At 34.4% G+C, this 21434-nt stretch overlaps 2 protein-coding genes across 31 annotated transcripts in view; one reads left to right on the top strand and one right to left on the bottom strand.

The window, feature by feature from the left end:
- LOC132910002 (mucin-2-like) overlaps positions 1-21434 on the top strand; it is a 708972-nt gene that overhangs the window by 285638 nt on the left and 401900 nt on the right. The gene's annotated exons all lie outside the window — the stretch shown is intronic.
- The window catches only part of LOC132909999 (ankyrin-3-like), a 94258-nt gene that overhangs the window by 72112 nt on the left and 712 nt on the right, over positions 1-21434 (bottom strand). For 28 of the 30 annotated variants that reach the window (XR_009658659.1, XR_009658658.1, XM_060965339.1 and 25 more), the window contains exon 2: positions 19673-20009. Coding sequence is in view for 28 of the 30 variants with exons in the window: in XM_060965339.1 (XP_060821322.1) it covers positions 19673-19891 (219 nt within the window). In the remaining 2 variants the exon portion in view is untranslated. Of the gene's footprint in view, positions 1-19672; positions 20010-20482; positions 20918-21434 lie in introns of those variants that run through there. The other 2 variants (XM_060965310.1, XM_060965311.1) reach the window with 2 other exon arrangements.

Consider the following 21434-nt stretch of genomic DNA (forward strand, 5'->3'; position numbering starts at 1 on the left):
TCACTGTCGTTTATTTGTGTGCTTAAATCGAATATGTCATGTAAGAATCACTCAATAAGTATTATAACAGTTGATTATAAATTTGTAGTATTAGAAATTTGTAGCAGAGGAATTAGTTTTAGCACGACTACGTCTATATTTGAAATTTATATTAAGACGTGTGAACAAATTCAAAAGCTACTATAGCGGTATATACGTGTTGTTTAAAGGCGCGTTCATAATCTGTTGCACGTTTATTATTTCTTAAATACAATTGTATGTACAGCATTGCCACTTCCATTTATTTTCTGTATTTGTTTCCACTATATTTGCAAGCACGAGACACTTACCATAATCGTGTTTAACATTATTAACATTAACGACGTGGATTTAAAAAATTATTTTGCTGTAATTTTGTGCCACAAAAGAGTCAACTTATAATAGAAAGAAAATTAAAGAACCTTAATGCGCGATACAGAATCCATTTTATAAAAAGAAGTATCATATAAGTTACAACATTATAAGTTACTCTATAAATTCCCAAACATATCTAATAAAACTCAATAACATATCATTTATATGGCGACACACAAATTGCACACGATGATTGAGTAACCATTAAAGTTGTAAATATTAAAAAGCAATTATTATTATATATTATGACCATATTATTTCGGCGAACTGATTATTTCCTCTGATAATTATTTCATGAAATAAATAATTAGCCATTGCCACTAGTAGTAGTATAATCAGTAATAGTGACAGTAGTAGTAGTAACGATGAAATGTCGGCGACACTGATAGTAGTAATACGAAGTCGCAAGTATAAACGTAGGAGGAAAAAGTACGCATTAAAGAGCATCCTATTGAGCCGGTATGCGTGTAATGAAGGTATCATTATTAAAATACCGTGTTTTTTATACCTTCCGTGGGAATGAAGTATCGCCAATGCTATGAAGTATTCTAATTTACTTTCTTATCTTGATCCAAGAGCAAGCGTGCCTTAATTAGTAGACATTTTGTTCGAATACCAGCTAAATTTATTCAGTAAAAACCACTAACACTAACGATTACAAATTATAGTATATTTTCTATAACAGTTCCTGAGCTATCAAGCATTACAAATTCATAGGCCTTGTTTGATAATATAATATCCATATTTGCTATTAAAAATGTATCAACACAAAACCAAATAAAAAGAATATTCGTTCTATTTATAAAAAATAATTCAGACATGAATACTTCGATACATTTTAAAATTTGTGCATTTATATATACACACATATATTAATGATTAATTGTAAGCTTGGTACTATCAGGCGAACACAAAATTGTTTCCACGATAAAATATATCTACGTACAATACAAGTCCAATTTAAAAATACCTCGCTTAAAAATGTATTACACGCTCGCAACTAATAAAAAAATACTTCAAAATGAAATCGTCAAAGCAAGTTGTACATGTTACAGCTACGCAATAAAAGTTGGAATATTGTTGGGAAAAGGTGGCACAAATATATGAGTTACCCATTCTCCATATTCTTTGAGCGTTTTATTTATATCAGGATCCATGAAATATGTTTTCGTTAATCAAATCGTTCCTCGAACTTTTGACAGAGAACAGGACCGACATACACTTAACCGAGACCTCAACCTACTGCACGCCACGATGCTGGGCATAATAGTTAAAAATAACACCAAGGTATCGTTCGAATCACGACCGCAAAACATGCTCGTTTCGCGTACAAACTGCATCATTTTCGCGTCTTTTTTTCGCCGACAATCCAAACCGAAGAAGGCTCCCCCTTTTCTTCGTAGCTTTAATTAAATTTATCAGTGTAGCTGAGAATCCTCTTAAGACAAGGTTCCCGCGAGTTTTACAGGGAAGAACTTCCCACGGATACGTCCAACCCTCTCGCTAAACAATATCTTTCACGATGATCTCAACTTGCAGTGTCGTCGTTTATCAATGAATGTTACCCGGTATGCTTGAACGGAATACGTGCAAACACTGGGAACGAACGTATACGCGAAATATAATTTGAACACGACATGTGCGTTTTATGATAAATACTTTATTCGTATAGGTAGATTAAATTCAAGGTGAGATCGTTACGTATAAAATGTTAAAGTTTCAGCTATTTTTAGCGTCTAATCATAAGTGAGTGATAATACAACAACTAGTATACCTTTGTTCGTATTTCAGTATCGCTGCGCAAATTTTTCGTTTGCTAATATTTATTCTGAAAAGCTGGCAAGTTGCAAAACTCACAATATAGATTCTTCTACAAGAAACCTGTAAAAAGGAGTTGTATAGATACCTAAGGTATTCCAGGTATATTTGCGAAATAAATTGTGTGTATAAAAATGAATTTAATAAAAATTTTTGTTTGCTCAGTTATGCCTCAAAATGTATGCGCATAAATTTCCATTTATAACTAAGTACATAAGAAACCATAATAGTACTCAAAAATATAAATATTAATACATGTATTTATGTAATTTGGCTACCGATTACCGCTTTCGAATTTAATTGACGATATGATTAAAACACTTGAAAATATAAAAATCTCGGTAATCACTACAGTGTATGTATTTCGTAACAGATCCAATATGATAAAAAATTATTTACGAAAGTTGATGAAATGTTTTGATAAAAATAATTACAATATATATATATATATATATAGAGAGAGAGAGAGAGAGAGAGAGTAATGTAATTTCTATTTAACATAACGATAAATAAAGATAACAAAAGCTGTATATTTTCCTTATTTAGTTAATCCATTATCAACATTTCTACTTAGTATTTTTCTAAACGTAGCTAAGTTTATTCTCCGAAGTTGGTACAAAGTCGCGGAAAAAACTACGCAACGACAAGAAGGAAACTTTTTAGCTGTTTATGAAAGTAAACAATTTACGTCTTTAAGCGAAATTATGCAGACGACGAACGAGGAGGTACGTTAAACGATAACAACTAAGCAAGTGTCTATCAAATTAATTCAAACGTAGTTTCGCTTTCAGAATCAAATCCCCTACCAGCGCGTGTTTCCAGCGGTGGTATCATGCATGAGCACCTCTTGCATAATCGCAGTACATTAGAGACGACAAATGACATCATGTCTCGCGTCGTAAGCGTGAGATCATCAGGTGCTGACTGCCTCGATATTACAGGTTTTTACGATGATTTCGCCTCGACTTCGTTCGGCCAAGTCAAGCCATGACGACGGTATTATATTCAATGTGTGTACGAACGTGGCCGATTTACTGAAAAAGCTGATCCTCGAGTCATGCCTTTCAATGAGATTTAAAAGGCATGTTCCTTCATATCCACGTGAGCCCGATTGCGTACTACTAACAACACTCTATAAATAGAAAATGAAACCAAGATATTTAACCTCAGTAAATTCAAGATTATTGGTTTACATGGTGCACAAAAGCTGTTATTCTTTTACTCGTCTGCGCTCAAAGAGATTTATGACAGCTCTACATTTCTTCATTGAATGCAAATTGTCTGATATCTACTACAAGTATCCGACGACATACTTGGTCGTTCTGTTTTTAAAAATTGTTAAAACTTTTATACCGAGAGTAAATCGTGGAAGTAGGAGAGTTTTAGTATATTGGAAATCAAAATACTACTCGATTTAAAAATTCAGTAGTTTATGAGTAATAGGAAGCATTAGAAATTGTTAAAAGTTTCATAAATCCAATGAGAGAAAAAAAATTATAATATATTGCAATATATGATCATTGAAAAGATATTTTACATTAAAGTGTATACGAACATTTCGTGTACAGCTAGAATATGTTTTCTTGAACAACTCATATCCACGAATACATATTTTTAATCTCGAATTAGCAGTTAACCTTGTGTGAATATTGCGTGCCTTACAAAAATATGGTTAAACAATATGCGAGAAATAGGCAGCAGACAAAATGTATTTTAATTCGGAAGTTGCTTTGGGTCAATATATACAGAACTCTCTCTAGCCTTAAAAAACTGTATAATGTATTCATAAATTATGTAATCGAATTAAAAGAATCTTTGGTATGTAATGTGGTTTGGTAAGTACTTAATGAATATTTATTTAAACAGAAAAATGATAATAAAGAGTTTGATAAAGAAAGTTTTCCAAATTAATTAATTAAACGAGTCTCTATAAAAAAGGTTATAATAACGAATACGTAATAAATATTTATTTGAACAGAGAAACAGAAATAAATAATTTGATAAATTTTCTTATATAAATTAACAAGAGAAAAATGATGATAAAAGATTTAGTAAAAAATTTTCTCCGTTAATAGATATTTTTAAACGTTACAAATATTTTCTAAAATTTATTTAGAATCTTTAAATTAATTTACGAAACATATAAAATATATCACAAACTATAGACAATAGATTGTTCAGTTGTGAAATACGTTTTATACTTTCGAGCTCTGATAGCAGGATGATCAAGATGGTATCGTTACCGTTATAATAGTTCAAGTACCGGATACATTCGCTCAAGAAGCACTTACTTCCTCGCTATCACTGACTCACGAGCATTCACCAAAATTTTATATCCTCTTTGCATTTAAACGTTGTTTAACATTTGTAAGCTTTCTACCTCGATTGCTGCCACGTAGAAAGATGCAATTAAATAATTTCATTTAAAAGCACGTTTTCGATAAAATTCCCTAGTGATTAAACACGTCTCCTTTGAGAGCGTGCTTTCATCATCGTGGTATTAGAGGGTACAGAAAGGAGCTATTAATTATATCACAACGAATGGACTCATTTCACAAAAGACCGTAGACAACGTATTAAAGTTTCTAACACGGTTATGTCATAGAGTTTCATTTTGTAACTTCCTTTTCTCCGCGATGATATATCGTGAATAGGAGAGATTAAGTGCAATCATGCTCTCTAGAATTACACTAAAACTTTTTTAAAATAGTTTTTAACGTTAACAAGAAAAGAAGAGCTGAAGCTTCTCGAAGTAACGGCAGTAAGAATTTTACGATTATAAAGAAAACGTTGTTCTAAGGGTATGACCGTTAGTTCAGATATTAACGAAATTCCTGAATCATGACTCAAGTGACGTTCCAGTCTGACAGCAGCCGATCAACGACCAAGATGATAGTATGATGTCAGTTCTCGTATAGTGAGTTGGACGACGGAAGCACTCCCGTTAAATCGGTTAAATGTTTCCTCCGTCCCTTGTCGGGAACATTCGGGGTTATTGTGACTGACAGAGATACCTCCACAATCAAGCACGTATTCAGAAATACGCGGCTGCACCTTTTTTACAAAGGTAGATCCTGTGATTTACACGGTATCGTCACCGCAACATCGGCGAAAATTGGGTCATGAATTGTTGTCTGCTCTTTGTCGCGCGTCCCAATTTTTTGCCTCGTGTGTACCGTCACGTAAATGCAGTCGTGAGTCACGAAGTAGTCACGTAAGGGTGAAAAGATCTTGAAATTGTAAACAACATTGAGAATCAAATAATCTGTAATCGTTCGACGCGTTATTCCCCTTTTGCAGAGATTGAAGAACTTGCGAGAACCATAGACGTAACATGCACTTGATATTTAAGTATCGGAGAAATCGTCTAATTTGAACTAATTTTAACTAATTTGAACGATTCGCTAGCTAAGTACGAAACGATAAACGAGAAATTTATTAATAGTATTATTATGTCATGTTCGCTTTAGAAAAATCTTATAAGAGTATTCAAGTTATAATTATGGATACTTTATCGAAGGAAATAAAGTACCAGGATTAAAGACGAGGAAATTCTCTTTGGGTTTCTCAAGGGATTCTGCTTGACAATACAATAACACGAATAAAAAACATAAATTGATGGCAAATAAACGTAATAAGTTATATAAGTTAGCAAGTTTTCTCGCTGTGTGTAGTGACGAAGTTAAATGTTGATGTCAAATGATTGAACCCTGAACCTGTTATACCGTTATATTATACCGGGGGTCATAGTCTAATTGTATGGCGCGATATAAACCAGTTCACCTTCGATATATCATTTTTATAACAATGATAATAATAATAATCTCCAACACGTACGTTTCAGAGGTAAAAATCTGTCCAATATTCGCGTATCTTTGCGACACGTTCACTTCCGATTATTCCAATAATACGATCGTTAAAAAGTACCCTTATCTTTAACTAACAAATCTGATCGATCTATCGCGACGTGACCTTCTTGTTCCTTTCGTAACTGCTTATTATTCTACTTTGAAGTAATGCATTTTCTGAAGTACAATACGTCGATACATTCTATCCAATACGTATAATATTGCGGATTCTGCTATCGATGTACGATTTATGGTACTATATTTTATATAATAGAGTTGCATTATGTTGCAGAACAAATAGCCTATGGTCCAAAATACCGTTAGAAATATTTTATGAAAACTGGTCTCGAGGTTCTGTTTGTTCCTGAAACTGGAATATATGTCAGTTTACTTCAGCCAGTAACGTAATCTCTTCATCGCCGCCAACGCGTCCTTTTCATTGGGGCTTAATTAAATGTATGGTCGACACGCCGTGGCGCGCCTCGCCGGAGGAAACGAGAACAGGAGAGCTCCAGCTTTGACCGAGGGGGGCCAATGAAGAGCGTAGTTGAAAGGGTCGAGGTCGTGCCCGTCGCGCATGCGTTTCGAACGAAAGGCAGATATTTCAGAATTTGTCGATTCGACTCCCTCTCTCTTCGTCTTTCTTTTGCATTACAACGTGCATTGCAGAACAATTTTTTCTATTAGACGCGCGACATTACTCATCCTGCCATATCGACACACCTAATTAAAACTTTTCTCGTTCGTCTCGTGATACGTTGCAATTTCGTTGGTTCGTTTCATGCAACGCATTACAAATATTTGTTCGATCGTTCCAAATAATAAAATACGTTGTTCTCGTCTCGTATCGATCGTCTCGCGTTATTTATTCGTAAAGCCGAACAAAAAACGATCGTTGGAAAAATAACTCGAGAATATATTAATATCCACTTTCGATCGCCAATATGCTAGAATTAAATATATAGAGTGAATAGCGGTTCTATGGTACAGATATTTAAATAATCCGCAGAAAGTAAACGTATAATTTCACTCGATCTAAGGGTGAAGTGCATGAATAAGTGAATAGCACTTTATTTCCATCGTTCCCGTTTTTCCTTCAAAAGTAGGCTAAGTAAATAACGGCGCATAAAATTAATGAGCAGAGGAACGATTCAAATCTTCGATGCTCGTAGATAAGTTTAGTTATAATTTCAAATGCGATAATCTCCGGCTTGCATACGATAGATCGACGGCATTAAAAATGACATTAATGTTTATTCTAATATAACAATCTAAACATAACGATAAAATAAATTACCAGATTGAACGTTATAACGATGTATTTCTAATCGAAATAAATCATTTCTACGAATTAGAAGAATTAAATAATGAGGATACGTAAGTCACGATTACGATCGCCAGTCTCATCCACTTAAATTCTACTTACAGATATATTATGTCGGAACGAATTACGAAATATCTGGATCGATAATACCGAAGTTAATATTTCATTCGTAATTTGTGCAACTTTTATGTCGAGATACCCGACTTTCGGGTCAGACGTGATTTCAACCACAAAGTAGATCACTGTACCGCTTCAACTATTAGTGTTGCAACCTTTTTGGCGCTACGCTTGCTTGATGCAATTTAAGATTGATTTGGGGTTCTCCGCAACGACATTTTAGCAAACGTCTTAAAATTATAGCGAACATCAAAATAGTACTTGAAAAATGACCAATGAACGTCATTTTCGATGTATCCAACAGATCATAATTACATTGAATTAACTGCTTTTTACTGAATGACACTCTTTCTTCTTTTTTATCTCCATTACTCTGTACACTTTGCTCTACACTGGACGTTATTACTAAATTCAAATAAGATATCGCGTAATTGTTTCTTCACTGAAGCAGCGTTTATAACGATCATGAACGGTATTGATAAGAAAGTGTGACGTAATATTTACTCATTATGTTACATTTTTAAAGAATAACCTTTATATTTAGCTCGAAATTGTTGCTTTCGTTGAAAGGGTTCCAATATACTATCGATCAAAGGAAAGGGTTATCGTCCCCATTGCGTAATATTAGCAAGTCTCGTCGCAAAAGGTTAAAAGCATATATAATAAAATAGCACTATACTTTGATCTTAAAATACGTCCCTTTACGCTTTCCCTATATTTTTAACAGATTCACCACGATCAGAAATATGGGGATATTTACTTATTACAATTATTGGAAGAATCTAACAAATTTTGAAAAATGATCAGCTCAACATAGAAACAGATTTAATCAAAAACTTATTATTATCCGTGTCCAAGAGATGGTAGAGAATAATATAAAAAATATTTCTCTTTTTATTTCTACATCTCTATATTAATAAAATAACTGTACGAATGCTTTCGTCTCTCGTTGCATATATAAAATTTGTCTACGGTAAATTCATTCGCCAATCGCTATACACGTGCACAAAACCAAAAAGTTGGGTTTTTCATGTTCGTGAATACGCAACGGATACACCGGTTTAGCCTGTTATCAAGAGTCCGACCCTATCCTTCCGAATACGCAACACCAATGGGATTAAAAATCATTTGGCAGCGCCTGATTCTAAGGTTTCTCGGCGTACCACAAGAGATACTTAGAAAGTCGGAAGTGTAATGTATTCCAGCTCGTGTAGCTATCAGCCGGCGTAGAAATCGGTGTATTGTATGTCGATTGCAGACGGTTGCAACGAGACACTTCCTGGCGCGGTGGTGTACCAAAAGCCAAAGAAGAGAAAAGGGCACGGGTGCAATAAAGGAAAGAAAAGCGACGTGTAAGAAGTGAAAAATCTGGCAGAGAACGAGTCATGGCTTCGTAGTATGTATGTATGTACGCGAACGAATAATAGGTACGTGTGCATGTACATAGGTATATGTGGGACAAGCAAAATGGAGTCTGGAGGTTCGGGTCGATATGAACGCGGCAGCGCTATTGCAGCAAACCGCCCCCTATTCCTATCGTTCCGCTTACCTCCTTCTTTGCGTCCTTCCACATCCACGTACCCCCTTATCACCTCACCTACCATCGTTCAATCGCTATCGACACCGTTGCTTAATTAACATTGCTCGATACAAGCATCTTTGTATAGTGCAACGTGTCACCGAGATACGACTGATAGATCAAACGCTGATCGGTTGCTCGTGAAACAATGAGACTCCGCGTGGAAACGTATAAGCGAGCTTTTTCTGCCTATTGATATATCTTTTATTGTTACATTTTGTACGTATTTGTCTTCGTTCGATTGGAATAACATCGAACGGATTCGATCAAATGAACACGGTGAGTCACGTAACGCTGTTTGTTGTCTCCGAAGCCGTTGTAGATATCGGCTTGCTTTCTTTTCTAAATTACGTAGCAGAGAAAGCTGGTCATTGTAAATTGGGTAATTAGAAACAGAGGGTTCGCCTCGTCTTTTTAAATGTAACGGCTTATTGATATTTTATTACTTTAACAGCTGTTGCCAACTGAGTAGTATTCGTTTAAAACGTGTTAAAAAATTCTGTATAGTTACAGCAGCATACACCTTTCACGCTGAGCGTCAAAAAATAATAAAAGAGCAAACGTTTATACAATAAGATAATATTTTATTAATTTTTATCTTGGACGTTTTATTAAAATCGAAGAATATATTGAATATATTGAAACAATAAAGAATAATATTTCACGATATAGATACGATTATAACTTGATTTTCGTTGATTGCGATAAAAATAGCAAAAGCATTATAATAGCATTTTAACGTATCAATTATCCTTGTCAGTTTTAATTTTAATATCTCGTTTTAGTGAACTTTCATAGGGAATAGCGTGATGTTATGAAACATCTAAAGAATGTTGATGAAATTCATATCTGGCAGAGGATAAATTGGACACAGCGTGTCCATATTTCGTAAGTTTTTAATGAAATTCCACTTCGCTTAAACTCAATAATATTACATATTTTCTTATATATTAAAAAAAACCGTTTGCACGCGCAAAGCACGTGCAAGCAAACACTAGATAGAAAGACAGTGAATATTTGATATGCCTGCAATCGGATTCTTTGGTAATTAAATTCTCTAATATGATAAAAACACTTGGGGCTTCAGATGACAGTGCAACGCCTATTTATGTAAAAGTACGATGTATGCCAGTTCTACGAATAAAATACACTTTATTTATAAAATACTACCTACGTTCATTTCTATGAAAAATAAAACTTTCATGAATTTTTAGGCCCTAATTGGATAAGAATTTTCTTGTAAAATTCGATATAAAATGTATCGCACGAATCTAATTCAGAACGATCTAAATCGTTTCCCTGCAGCTACATTGATTTTATAATTTTCCACGCGCTGCGCCGCTACGATACAGAGTTAATATTATCTTGATAATCTCCGCGATTACACTCGCGTATGGAGAAAAAATAACCAACCTAACCCACGGTTCGATAATTGATACAGGTTGTTGCACCAGGTGATGCCTAACCTTACCCATACTGATCAGTACAGTATTGATTAGTCAGTAACTAGAAAGTAGACATTTATTTGGTATCATAATTTTAATTCAACTTTTATTTGTGGTATAAATATTATTAAAATTCATTCAGAAAAAAATAATATCGTTTCGAGGTAAACATCCAAAAAAAAAGAATTAATTTTCTATAACACGACATACGTAATAGTAGTAGATATTCAATAAAGAATTAGAACATTTATGATAAATCCATCCACTAGTTTTACCTTCGTTTCTTTTCTCTCCTCTTTTATCTGTAAACACCTAGCATTCGAGCTAGCTGTGTGTGTGTGTCATTGACAAATTAGCGACAGACATTCGATCAACACATTGAAATCGATGTCACTGTGATCGATCTGGTTGTTATATGAAAGAATCTGCACACACTGTTTCCATGTCATTAACTGCACGTAGCAAAGCGTACATGCATGAAATAGCGCATATAGTTATAAATAATATTCGGCATATATTTTCTGTAAAAATATTTAACAAGCCGATATAACGCAAATGAAGAACATGATATTTCTCGATTACCAAATCCCAATTAAAGAGTGTTGTAACAAGGCAGCTTCACCCTCCAGTAATTTGAGTAAGCCAAAAAAAGATCAACTCATAGTCAATTGAAATCAAATCGTTTCTTAAATAATATAAATACTTAATTAACTAATATTCGAAACAACAAACTTTTACACTTTCGAATGTCAAATTTCCGAGTACCAAGCCTATGTCATTTGTCTCCTCCAAACAAATATAATCTAAATATCGAAGTTATCTTGTCTTGAACCTTGTTGCTGCAAATCCTTCAATAAATTAATTAACCAATTTTTATCGGGCACTAAAAGAAATCTCCTTGTACCTCATAACTTCAATCGCCAGAGGTAAATTATTTTCCGGTTGTTGTGTGCACAGTAAATTTCGAGTTTCTTAATTAGAAGCTAAACGACAGAGTGGAAGGATTCGAAAATCGTTTGAAACCGCTTACTTACACGAGGAGCTCACTTCTCTTAACCCTTGAGACTAAATTAAATGACGTTGGGATACCCATGAACCCTAGTTTAGCGATGAGAGGGCCAGGGAAAGGGTGGCAGTCGGGTTACCGGGTCGAATACGCACGAAAGAACCCAAGAAGAAGAGGAAGTATTGAGTGTGCAAGAAAAGGCCAGGACCCTTCAAGCCACCCTCCGACTATTTCGTCATTCGTATAGGGAAGCATATACGCGGATAAAGACCAAGTATCACGCTCCATTGGTGCAACGTCTATTAAACGGTTACTCGAAGAAAGCCCCTGACATTTCGAAATCGTCACGTTTTAATAATTAAATTAGCCCGTTGTTAGTAACACATTACAGCCGATTGTTGGCCCGATGAATAACTCTAACCACCTACAATGGTTTTAATGACGGAAGCGTTTCATGAGATGTTATTAAATTGGGTCACGATCACTGGCGTCTTCGATATTACGCGTCTGCATCGTAAGAACGCATCGAAGGCACAATGCCAAATTTCTTTGAGAAATCCTGAAAGCTGTCGAGAAAGTGCACTTGTTTTTTTACAACGACCACATACCTATGTATATATATTACGAGTAAAATTAAAGCTGACCTTTTTTATTCTCTCAGCATTTGTATTTAAAGTAACCTTTCTATCCTTTCGAACGAGTTAATTGAAACGCGTTACATTTAATTTCGACTTTCTTGGAACCAATGATAAAATAAGAATTACGTAAAGCTCTTACGTAAATAAATTAATATTACTAGTGGTGTCTTGATACTTGTGACAGATCACAAATTACAAGCTACGAGTGATAACAAAGTTTCTTGTATAATAATAACGTACATAAATTTGATAATCCAACGAACGAAACTCTGATAATAAATTTTACAAATTGCAATCAGCTTCCTGCAAAGTACTATTTTACAAACTATCATCGCTTAATTTTACTAATCATATGTACATTCTAAGAAGTTACAACAAGAGATGTGGAAACGTACTATTATAATGCTAATCATTGAATATACAATATACGTCCATATATTACACGGTACAAAACATTACAGTACAAAAATCTTGCAGCATTTACCAAACGGAAATGTTTTATTTTTATGAATCGACACTGACACCGTTTTTACTATTTACATATTTATTTCCGATTTCCTTTCGACTTCCACAAAATTGATGAACCAGCAAAAATTACAAACTACTGGTATCACGAAGCAAGTATCTAAATATTCGCTTCTCCAGTAACATGATTAGCCGTGATTATGACTATGATTATTATTAGATTATCATCGTAGTTAATCCAAGACTTTTTCACGTTCGTACTATAACGAAGATATATGTCTGACACAATAAGGAAATATACCTATATCTTATACACGAAACTAAATTGAACATGGTAACAGGAAGAAATGTTCTGACGTTCTGCAGTTTGAAACTGTCGATGCACGTGCGTGGAACAAGTCGAAGCGTAGGGAACAGGGCTTTAAGTTCTCTGCTCAAGCATCGACGCTATTGCGGTAACGTGCCGAGGCAAAAACGTTTATTTTCAGTCTACCTTTACACCCCACTGGAAGGAACTTTACACGTAGATGAGCCGAGCTCGCATGCGCGCCTCAGTTCGCGTATCTCTTTATGTGGTTTTGCAACCCAGTTCCATGCGGTTGAGAATTGACAAATAGAAAACAGAAAAATTGCACATACCGCGTGAACGCTATTAGGCATAGCTCACTGGATAACGATGATTAAATTAACGAACGTACGAGAATTTATCGCCACGTGTCGGTCTTCCCTTCGAACGACTGTTCAGAGACCGTTTTAATTGGTCTGCCTTTCGCAAAGAACTCGGTACCTTTTCGTACTCGCAGCTTTCTTTCCCCTATACACTGTTATCGACATCCTGCCTGCTATAACAAACGCGTTTTACGGAGCAAGTTAATTATCTTGTAGCGAAGAAAATGGGAGATAGACCAATCTCGCAAAAACACGATAGTGAACAGAATTTAAAAGGCGTGTCGGTAATAGGTATGTATGTCAAGATTACGGAGACATGTATGGAACATTACGTACATTACACGTTGTGCATAGTGCTTTTATACATCAGAATGTAACGATCGTCATGCGTCATTAATCCATGATGCAAAAATAACAATTACACATGCAGGAAATTGATATTAATGGCTACCGCGTTTCTTTAGAGATCGCTATAAATAAACGAAACACAAAAAACTCCTAGATGGGAAAAACAAAAATTTGTACATGCAATTTATTATATGCAAAGGAGCGAAGACTATTTTCTTTTTATTGCATCGTCGCTTATTTTCTTTGTAAGAATATAAATTACAGCTGAAAGCATCAGCGAAGTTTCTATGATTTATCTGTTATCATTCTAGCTACATATAGTAGAGTATTATAATGTAAATTACTCGGTTAATATGCAATAACAAAGTTGGAATTCACAAATTCCGAGAGTCATGCAGTATTTTCCGCATCTTCGAATTATGTACGTATTTAACTTTCAAACTACGAGTCAGATAAAAGACATTTTTGACATAAAATCAGATAAAAGACATAAAATCTCGTGATATCGAAACACAATGGATTTAAATTCTTCGAGGAATTTGTATCTACTTGATTCTAATGATATTGATAAACTTTTTAAAACTATTTTCAATTTATGATTTCATATGAAAACAAAATAAAAAACATAATTTCCAACTAGTACGTCATTAACTTCTTTTGTTTCAGTGGAAGTTCCTTGTACCAAATTTAACTCAATTTACCTCGTAATCACTATTCAAAATAAAAATTTGAAATCAGTTCTATACGTTTTAGTCTCCTTCGACGTACAAGAAATATATTTTTAAAAATCCTACATTACAGAAAAACATACAAATGAAACGTTTACATACTTTTTACGCTTCGCAATGCGTAATATAAATTGAACAAATTTTCATTTCACGACACTTTAAATCCCCGTTCTTTGTTGATTACCATAAAAATTGCATTACTCGTTTCCTAAACGATTCCTGCGACCGGATGAGTGGTACGTTAAAAAGCACACGTATTCGTAACAAATGTAGGCGTGTGTTGCATTGCGTTGTATTGTAAGCAATCAGATGTAACCCAGTCTCGTCACATATGTCTTTACGCGCTAACTTCCATAAATTTACGCACAGTGTGACACGTCATGCGGCGAACAATACTTGTAGGATGCTTCCCTGCATGAAGACCATGAAATTATAGCGGTCATGCCACTGAATGTCACAAATAACGAGACATACATCTCGGATAAAGTAATGACCTAAATTCATCATCCCCAGACGCTACAGGGCCATTACGCCCTTCGTCATTCGCAAAAGCGAATTGAATGTCGGTCGTTATAAAGTTCGATACGAAACGCGTAAGGAAAGTGCGATCAGAAAACTGTATATCTGTTACATATTTCAGCGTCACCTTTGTGCTTTTATCCTATCACTGATTACGTATCGTACGTAAACTAAGTTGAATAGCAACAAAACTTCCGTCCACTGCGATTATACCTGAACAGCGATCCGACTTCGTTTGTTCAGATATCTACAGTATGACTAACGAAACGAGTTCATCGAACTGACCCGCCTCCATTATATACATATCGAAAAGTTCAATCAAAGATCTTCAAACACGATCAAACGCGCAGAGATTCTTAAGAAAACTCGTAGATCTCGAGTACTCAATAAGCAGATGATATCGTCCGATGTTTTTGACTAAATCTGAAGGTTCAAAATCCGACCTGAACAAAAATTGTATATTTTTATATTTTATTAAATTTGAAATAAAATTACAGGAACGATTACTATGTATATGCACAGTTACACGTTAAACGATTTGAGATAGTAACCATGGCCTCGTAGCATGAATGAAGGTTCATTTATGACGATCCATTTACAAGGTCCATACTGATAGGATTATGACGTAATTTTACGTGAGCCCAACGCGTATATTGTACATACCGAGTAGATAAACGGAGTTACGTACAATGTACGAATTACAGATGCCGGGCGGTATAAGTATAGTAACTAAGTTTATATAATCTTTGTGTGCATAAAAGAATTTCGTAGGAGTACGGAGAATTCTGATAAGTGATGCAACAACACTCCCTCTGATAAGTTATCAGAAATGCATGAATTCTCAGGAATTCAGGGGGAAAATGTCTCAAAAATACTACAAGATGTAGGTATTGTACTGATAAAATATAACCTGATGAAATGTAACGATCACACTTTTATCCTATATAATTACATTAAAAATATTTATTTTTATTATAAAACGAAGCACACTGTTTGCTATTACTCGTTCATAATGTGTCAAGACAATGAAATTATTATTCATTAGTCTTCGTTTAAATTCATACAGATGTCATACATAATTATTTCATTCATGATATCAACGAACGTATGCATAAATTTATGCGTGTACAGTGTGTACAAGTCCCCTTAATAATGTATATATTTTGTATCTGATATCGAATGCAGAATATTGCCTTCACTGCTATTGCATTGTAGGAAAATCGCATTTCAGATATCAATAAAAGCTTTCTTCTAACGGACAAAGATCAAAACTTGTTAAGTATTTACATTAAACGAAAATATTACAAGTATCTGCGTGATCATCTGACTCTTCTAAAAATAGTACTCCGTGTACGTTTTTTAATACTCCTTTTTCATAAAGAGACAAATTCAATGATAAAACATAAAAAGTAACTATCTTTAGTTTTTATTACATTGTTAAAAAATGAAATGTTATTAAATTATTACATTAAATTATACCGAGAAAGATATTAAATCAAAATTTATGAAAGACTATTATCGATACGCTTTCGAAGAATACACGTTTTCGTTCTACATGACTAATATCATGTTTGAGGCAAAATTCGTCTCTGAAAAAGAAATAACAGCTTTGGCTCGTAACCCATGCACATTTCTTCAAGTATTTACAGCCCGCTACTTTTTCTGGAAACACCCTTTGATTCATCAGTACATTCGAGAAACCAGAAAAAATACATCATATAAAAATAGACGCTGAATAAATATGTCAAAAGACAAGTAGGCACAAAGACGACATTCTACACTTCTGTGTACACGATACTACCTCTTGGTAGTGCCAATAAAATTCCTTGCACTGCAGTTAATGCAAGAAAACGCAAACATTAATATAATTTTACATATACCTCCTTAAATACTAAAAATAAATATTTATAGTATTCCACCGTTGACCGTATATCCATTCGCTTCAATTTTCGACGAATCACGCGAAAATAGAGATAAAATATAAGATATGATAGTTAAAAATATGGAAAATCGAATATTAGTTACTTCATAATTTTATATAAGAAGGTTAAATGATAAATCATTTCGTTAAAAGTTATTCGCTTATCAGCATATGTTACAATAATTATTAAATTTAAATAATGTTTCAAACGTTAAGATACCACTTGTAATTAAAAATACCACAAAATAAAACATTCTTGATACAAGCCCCGTATATAATTTTTTATTTGTATCGTGAGAAAAATAAAATACAAATACTTATACGAAATAAAGAAACTTGTACGATTACATTCAGAAATACAGAAACTAGTTTTACGAACAAACTCGTTTTAATTTCAAATGTATAATTAACTTTAGAACTGAATAGAAGATAAATAGAAACTGGTTCTGTTGTGTACTGGGTATAGTACACGCTGGACCCATTAAAATCCTCAACACATAACGTGTATTCCCCATCTACAACTTTCACAACCTACGTCCTACGTTAACCATGACCTTTGAGCTGGCCGCTGGAACAATCATTCACTAAACTTAATACAGCTCTTTGTACGATAATGTCGCTAATAAAAAGCAAATATATGTATGTACGATAGAAAATTCATTACTCATTACAGCAACAGCCTCCGTACATGTTCTTACCAATTATTCTCCTATGTATGTAAATTCTCCTATTACTTGAAACGTTTATAACTTATGAATAAGCAAAACTATGCTGGTATTCATGTTCAAGGTTATTATTCTATCTCTATTTTTATTCTTATTTTATATACATCGTTATAACTTGCTAAAAGCATGTGTACAGATTCTGTACTGATAATGTGCCATCTTAAAGAGGCCTGAGTATCAATTACAAAATTTTATGAGATAAATGTAACATTTTTGACACTGAAGAACAGTTTTATAAAAAAACATGTGTTCCTTAGATTTACACGTAAACCTTTAACAAAGTTTTAATCAAAGAAGGAATACTGTTAACTATTTGTTGCTATCTATACGCATGTATAAAAGTTGATCGAAATAAAAGACGTTTGAATTGTGAAAATATGTCTTTTAACAACTTTTAGTTCTGAATGATGCAATGAATTATACATTACGTAACTCCGCGAATTTATTGTTTAAATACGTTAGTATTCTGGATTGTAATTAAATATCAAGAGCCCTTTATAAAAGTACCTTAAGATAATCTAACAAAGGATGCTGCAACATTACCTTGTTGACCAGATTGGATTGATTTAAACCTAAACAAGTACTCTATCGACCTGAACAGAATCTTTATTAAGTGCATTTAATGAACGCCAAGCAACTTAAATGATTGTACTGCTAAAACATCGTAATGTTAAAAAGGTGGAAATTATGAATAATCCTTTATTATAAAATCCTTTAGAATTCTTCTTAGTCCAAAAAGAATAAACAAATAAAATAGAAGTTTATTCGATTATCATATACACGACCAACAATTTTATAGAAAAATGATATATTAAAACAGAATTATACGAATTTATCTATCTGCTATTGCAATTTTGATTTTTTAATTGTTTGTAAGTTAATAATTTGACGTAGTGATTAAATAGAAATTTATATTTTTCTCTTGTTCATGAAATATACATGAAGAACTAGAAATGAACTATCTAATTTTCCTAGATACTTAATCTATCAAATTGTCGTGTCATCAAATTGTTACGCATGAACGAATAAATAGTAGTAGAAGCCATGTGCAAGTCGTAATTCTCTTGAATAAATGCTATCCATTGGCTGTCGTTGTTAGCTGTTAGATACGGCAAAGGGGGATCTAATGATCGCCTGCCAGTTTCTTACGGTACTGTAAGTACTGAAAACCGGATACACAGCTTCCAGTGTCATCTTTCTCTCTTTCATGAATATTAAATTACTGCATTTCATCAAAACTTTATGTTTTCTAATCTTTCTCTCGGTTGAGATCAACTAAAAGAGAGATACTTACTCATCTCCGTTAACGCAATAAACGTTCTGTAACTTGAAACCGTAACAGTACGTCAGGAAAAATATGAGAGCAAACACACGTGGCTAGTACGCATAATAAAATTTATAACGAAATGTATCCGTATAATAAAATAATAAAATTGAATGTTACTATTTGACATTTTGCTCAGTAAAGCTTATGGAATAAACTTAAATATAAAAAATTGCATTTTTAATCAAAATCGTGGATATTATACTTTCAAGTATATTCAAGCAGACATTGTACCAAATAAAAATTCTCTTTTGAGAGCCACGTATAAAAAGGATTGTAAGCATAGTTTAATAAAAAAATTCATTTTCGTAAAAAGAACGAATATATCAAAAACGATAGTAAATAATGATGCACGTATCATTATAAATCATTTCGTTGCTCGTATAAATACGTAAGCTAAATTAGATTAAATATACCAACAAATAGATATCATTGCTGTTTACTGTTAGCCTGTTTTCATAATAATAAAAAATCAATACAAGATACACGCTATACTTAGCTATTTCATTAAATAAATTAACGATTATATTTAGAATTGAAAAATTACTATTACGCTATCTCGCGGTTTGTATGCAATCCAAGACTAAAAAGCCTAACACACATCTCAAATGTGAAATAACTTTCTGACATAAAATGAACTTATAATTCTCCGTATAGAGATAACATACATTATCAATAACTTATACGAACGATCAACGACTAACAAAATCGTAAAATATTATCCAACAGACATAAATAACGTTACCGCGTACCGTTATAGACTTCAATATTAAAAGTGAAATGAATTCCATAGAGATTCTCTTACCTGCTTGCCAGCGCGTGGTAAAGTTTCCACATTAGTACCGCCGACGACGGGCGCTTTTTCCGGTCCTCCATTCTGTTGGCTGACATTTATGTTGGTATTAACATTCGCATGTACATTGGCGTTAACATTGTTCACGTTGTCGGTAAGGTTCGTATTTCCCACACCGGCATCCCCGCCAGTGCCAGTTCCACCCCCGCACTTTCCTTCCTCGCCCGTCATCACTTCAGCCTCACCCTCCGCCAGTTCACCCCTGTCTCACCCTTTCGCGTTCCGCGCCTCGAGCCTTCCTTCCGTTCACTGATTACCAATGTCGGTACGCTGGCCAGAATCCGGATATCTGCTCAAACGAGACGACGAATCGTCGATCAGGAGAAACGGGTCAATCTACGGATTACCGAGCTGATTGGTTAATTCTTTGAAATCTTATTCCTCCTATCTCCTTCGTTGCTGGCACCTTCGCTACCCGTACTACCACGTCTATACAATATCGATCCAACTGGTGACAAAACCAAAGTACTTTGAAACCGATAGGAAAAAGGATAATCTATATACGATTTTTCATCGCATCTTGAAAACTGATTTTGTATTATAATCGTATTAAAAGTATGTAACAGACGAGGTAATGGATTAAATACAACATCGTTCAACGAGCTGAGAATAATTATTCGTAAACGAATTAGAAGAATATATTGTGAAACAAAGCAAAGAAGAGAAATTGAATCGACTCGCCGTGTTTAAATTACACACTCAACGTAAATATCGAAAAATATGTCCCGAAGCGATTAAAAAAGGATTGATCTGCGACCTGACCTGATTAACACGTCACGTCCAAACATACCCTTTCTTTCACAGACACGCCACCAGGATTCATTAGAAAATGTAGAATTATTTTCGTTCACTGGTCGCCGCTATTTTTAGGATTCTTAACGTGCGATACGGGTGGTATAACGGTATATGATGAGCTAGCTGTAGCACGTTACAGACAGACTTCACAAAGCACATGCCGATCGAGAACCAATCGATTAATACAACGGGTATTCATCGAAGATTAAATAACCGGAACTAAATTGCCATTGGAAATGAAAGTCATGTTTCCATCCACGTTTTAACTACATCACGAATTACGCCCGCGTTCGATCGCGGTTTAATTTTAGCCAATCTCACGCAGGCCGGTTTCCACTGACGTTACCGAACCAGCGACCAAGCGATCTGTGTAGAACTTGTGATATAGACCAATCCACTCACGGCGGACTGACTATAGAAAACGCTACCGTTCATCGGGAGAAACTGGGCAAAATAGTTTCCGGTAGCTGTGAGGGACTCGAGTAATCATACATGTAGCTCTATCGTCAGTAGTGGAACCAGGGAAAATCGATTCGGCCGTGCCCGTTTGAGCACTGCGCGCTTCTCAAGTGTGCGAACCGCCGCGATAAAAGCAGTCACGTCGCGCGGGACGATCATTTTGACTTTCAAAATCAAGTAAGTAATGTTCCATACACCAGCACCAACAGAAATCGACAGATTTTTTGGTCAAAAACACAATAGCATAATAAATATAAAATCTGGAAGAAACATTTTCTCACTCCTGTTTGATACATTTGTGTCAAACAAGAAGAAATTCTATAGTTCAAGAGATGAAATTAGGTAGCCTTTATTGAGACGAGAAAGACCAAGGTACTACGAGAAAGTTCGCGCATGATAGATGAAGCGTGTTTGATGTTTCTGAAAGAACGTAAAACGATAAATAAGGAACATGAACTCC

The sequence above is a fragment of the Bombus pascuorum genome, chromosome 8 (genome assembly GCF_905332965.1).
Source record: "Bombus pascuorum chromosome 8, iyBomPasc1.1, whole genome shotgun sequence".
NCBI lineage: Eukaryota > Metazoa > Arthropoda > Insecta > Hymenoptera > Apidae > Bombus > Bombus pascuorum.